Here is a 2,555-nt window from a genome sequence, read left to right as displayed (position 1 = left end):
CTCTTTTTTATTTTTAATTAAATTGATGTATTTATTTCCTGATCTTATTGCTAATTTTTGGACATTATTTTTTTTTTCTCCCCTCAGCTACAGTCCACATAGCTCTCCCACAAAGTTAGCAGTCATGAACCATCACCATAGTCCCTTGTGCTCTTCCCTCACCTGTTTTAACCCTTTCCTTCCCTTTTCCCTGGTATAGTCTTATATCTATGGTCAGCCTGTAAGTTTTGTCTTTTACCTGACCCTTTGTTTGGTTTCCTTATATTCACTTATAAATGAAACCATCCATTTTTTTTTTCTTATTCCTTCTGACTTTTTTTTTTTTAGTTAACATAACCCCTCCCAGCTCCTTTAATGTTGCTTCAAATGACATGATTTTACTCTTTTAATTGCTGAGTAATACCCTGTTGTATATAGACACATCTTCTTGATCCGCTCATCTGTTCAGGGACATTTAGCTTGTTTCTTAGTTTAGCTGTAAAATAGTGCTATAATAAATATGCGAGTTTGGAGGTTTCTTATTGAAAGAAACTGTACAGCCCAAAGAAATATCCTGGTTGGCATTTAGAATCCCCTTGGAAGTGGCTGGATTCCCTCTCAGTTACTTGCCCCCGGTCAGGATCTACCATATGTCTTATAGGGAGGGACTAGAATAGAAATAGAAATTTATATTGTATTTTCTCTACATGTACATATACACACACATATATTTAAAGTATTTATATAGTATATGCATGTAGAGAGAGAAAGAAAGAGAAATATATAACTATCTTAAATATAAAATAATATTCAAGCAGTTTAGAAGATAGTTGAATGTAGCCCCTCATAGAAACTGTTGAGGTTAAAACAATGGATAAGGGTTAGGGGTGGAGAGGGTGGCTCAGAGAAAATATAAATAAGGAAGGAAAAGAACAGCTTTTAGAAATCTGTAATAGCATCTAAAAATGTGAGAGACAGTATTATGTCCATGAAATCAAAAGCATATATTACAAAATAAGAACAAGATCTTGAAAATTAAACTTATATTCAGAGATAAAGGTAAAGTCAAATAAACCTTCTAGTAAATATAAATTAGTGGGCAAAGATGGACAAAAGCAATGGGAGAAAGCAAGGTAAGGATCATAGCAGCTGAGTCCGCAAGGTTTAACATGATACCAGAGAGGCTCCAAAAACAGAAAACAGTGCTGAGGAGAAGAATATAAAAAAAAATTTAGGACACAACAGCAGATTCTCAGATTTTAAGGGAAAGTGGATAGTGGGTAAAAGATCCTCATTAAGGTTTTTTACTCAGTATTTCAGTACACTAGAGGATTACAAAGAAGAGTTCCAAACCTCCCAATGCAATAAAACAGGTAATGCGTAAAAGAGAGAAATAGCAATGACATCACATTTCTCAGTCACGATGCTGGAAGTTAGAAAGCAATGGTGGCACCCTCAAAATGATGAACGATATGACATTTGGCTAAAATTTAATAACAAACTTAACTGACAAACATGAGAGTAACATTAAGATTTTTTTTTTTTTTTGACACGCAAGGAAGGTCTCAACGAATTTACTTCCCATGTACCTTTTCTCAGGTAGCTACTAGAGAATGTGCTCTACAAATATGAGGATGTAAACCAAGAAAGAGGAAACCATGGGATCCAGGAAACGGGGCACCCAGCACAGGCGAGAGGCACAGGGATTTCGCAAGATGGTGGTAAAAAGAAGCCCCAGGACAACAGGTGGGCAGCTGGCCTGGGAAATGGCTAGAGCAGACAGAACGGGCGGCTCTAGAGGGACAAACAGACCTCAGATGGACTGATTGGGTGGGTCATGTAAAAAGCGTTTAATAGGGTTTTTGTAGTTGCTTTGGACAGTTCAGAAACACATACTAACATACACAGAAAGGCAACACAGGCAACGCCAAGAAAAGCAAAATATGAACAAAATAGGAAATGTGTTTTTGTACTGTGTGGCTCAGGTGAAAACACTACCACTTTCTCCTAACAATGGAAACACAAAATACTGCTTTAACCAGAAGATGCCACTTAACCTGCTATAAAGATGGCAGAGGGAACGCTTTATGGGAGGTGGTGATGGCATTCAGAGTGCTAAATCTTTCTCATTTTGCACAATAAGTAATGACACTAAATAATCATTAAATAATCTCTACAATGACAAGAAACATCAATGTTCACACATTTCTTAAATATATAGACTCACAAGTCAGAGTTAAAAGTTGGCTCCTCTTTGTGTGGGGATTTAATCTTCTTAGGAGGAGGGGATGGGTCAAGGGTCAAAACTACTGGTTTATCTTACTGTGCTGGATAAGTCCCTAGTACAGAAGTGTTAACAGTATTTTTAGCAGTATTCTGGCTCATTATACAAGCAAATAAACAACGAACAATAAAGGTAGTTTCCTCCAAGGAGCAGATGGTGGCAGGAACAAGTGGGGTACGGGGTGCTGTTTGGGGTAGAGGATAAGTGTTACTTGCACTTTTAAACTAGACATATATCAGTTTTGGTCAGCACTAAGAAATGAGTAAACTAGTAAAAAAAAAAAAAAAAAAAA

General features: G+C 36.8%; 1 protein-coding gene across 4 annotated transcripts in view; it reads left to right on the top strand.

The window, feature by feature from the left end:
• Positions 1 to 2,555, top strand: part of ENOX1 (ecto-NOX disulfide-thiol exchanger 1) — a 489,446-nt gene that overhangs the window by 283,624 nt on the left and 203,267 nt on the right. For all 4 annotated transcript variants that reach the window (XM_012723223.1, XM_004680132.2, XM_012723222.1 and 1 more), the window contains one exon: positions 1,579 to 1,725. In XM_012723223.1, the coding sequence (XP_012578677.1) occupies positions 1,638 to 1,725 (88 nt within the window). In that variant the 5' untranslated portion in view covers positions 1,579 to 1,637. The remainder of the gene's footprint in view (positions 1 to 1,578; positions 1,726 to 2,555) is intronic.

This window comes from Condylura cristata, unplaced genomic scaffold (genome assembly GCF_000260355.1).
Source record: "Condylura cristata isolate star-nosed mole 26May11 unplaced genomic scaffold, ConCri1.0 scaffold00010, whole genome shotgun sequence".
NCBI lineage: Eukaryota > Metazoa > Chordata > Mammalia > Eulipotyphla > Talpidae > Condylura > Condylura cristata.
This window is presented reverse-complemented; position numbering and strand designations above follow the sequence as displayed.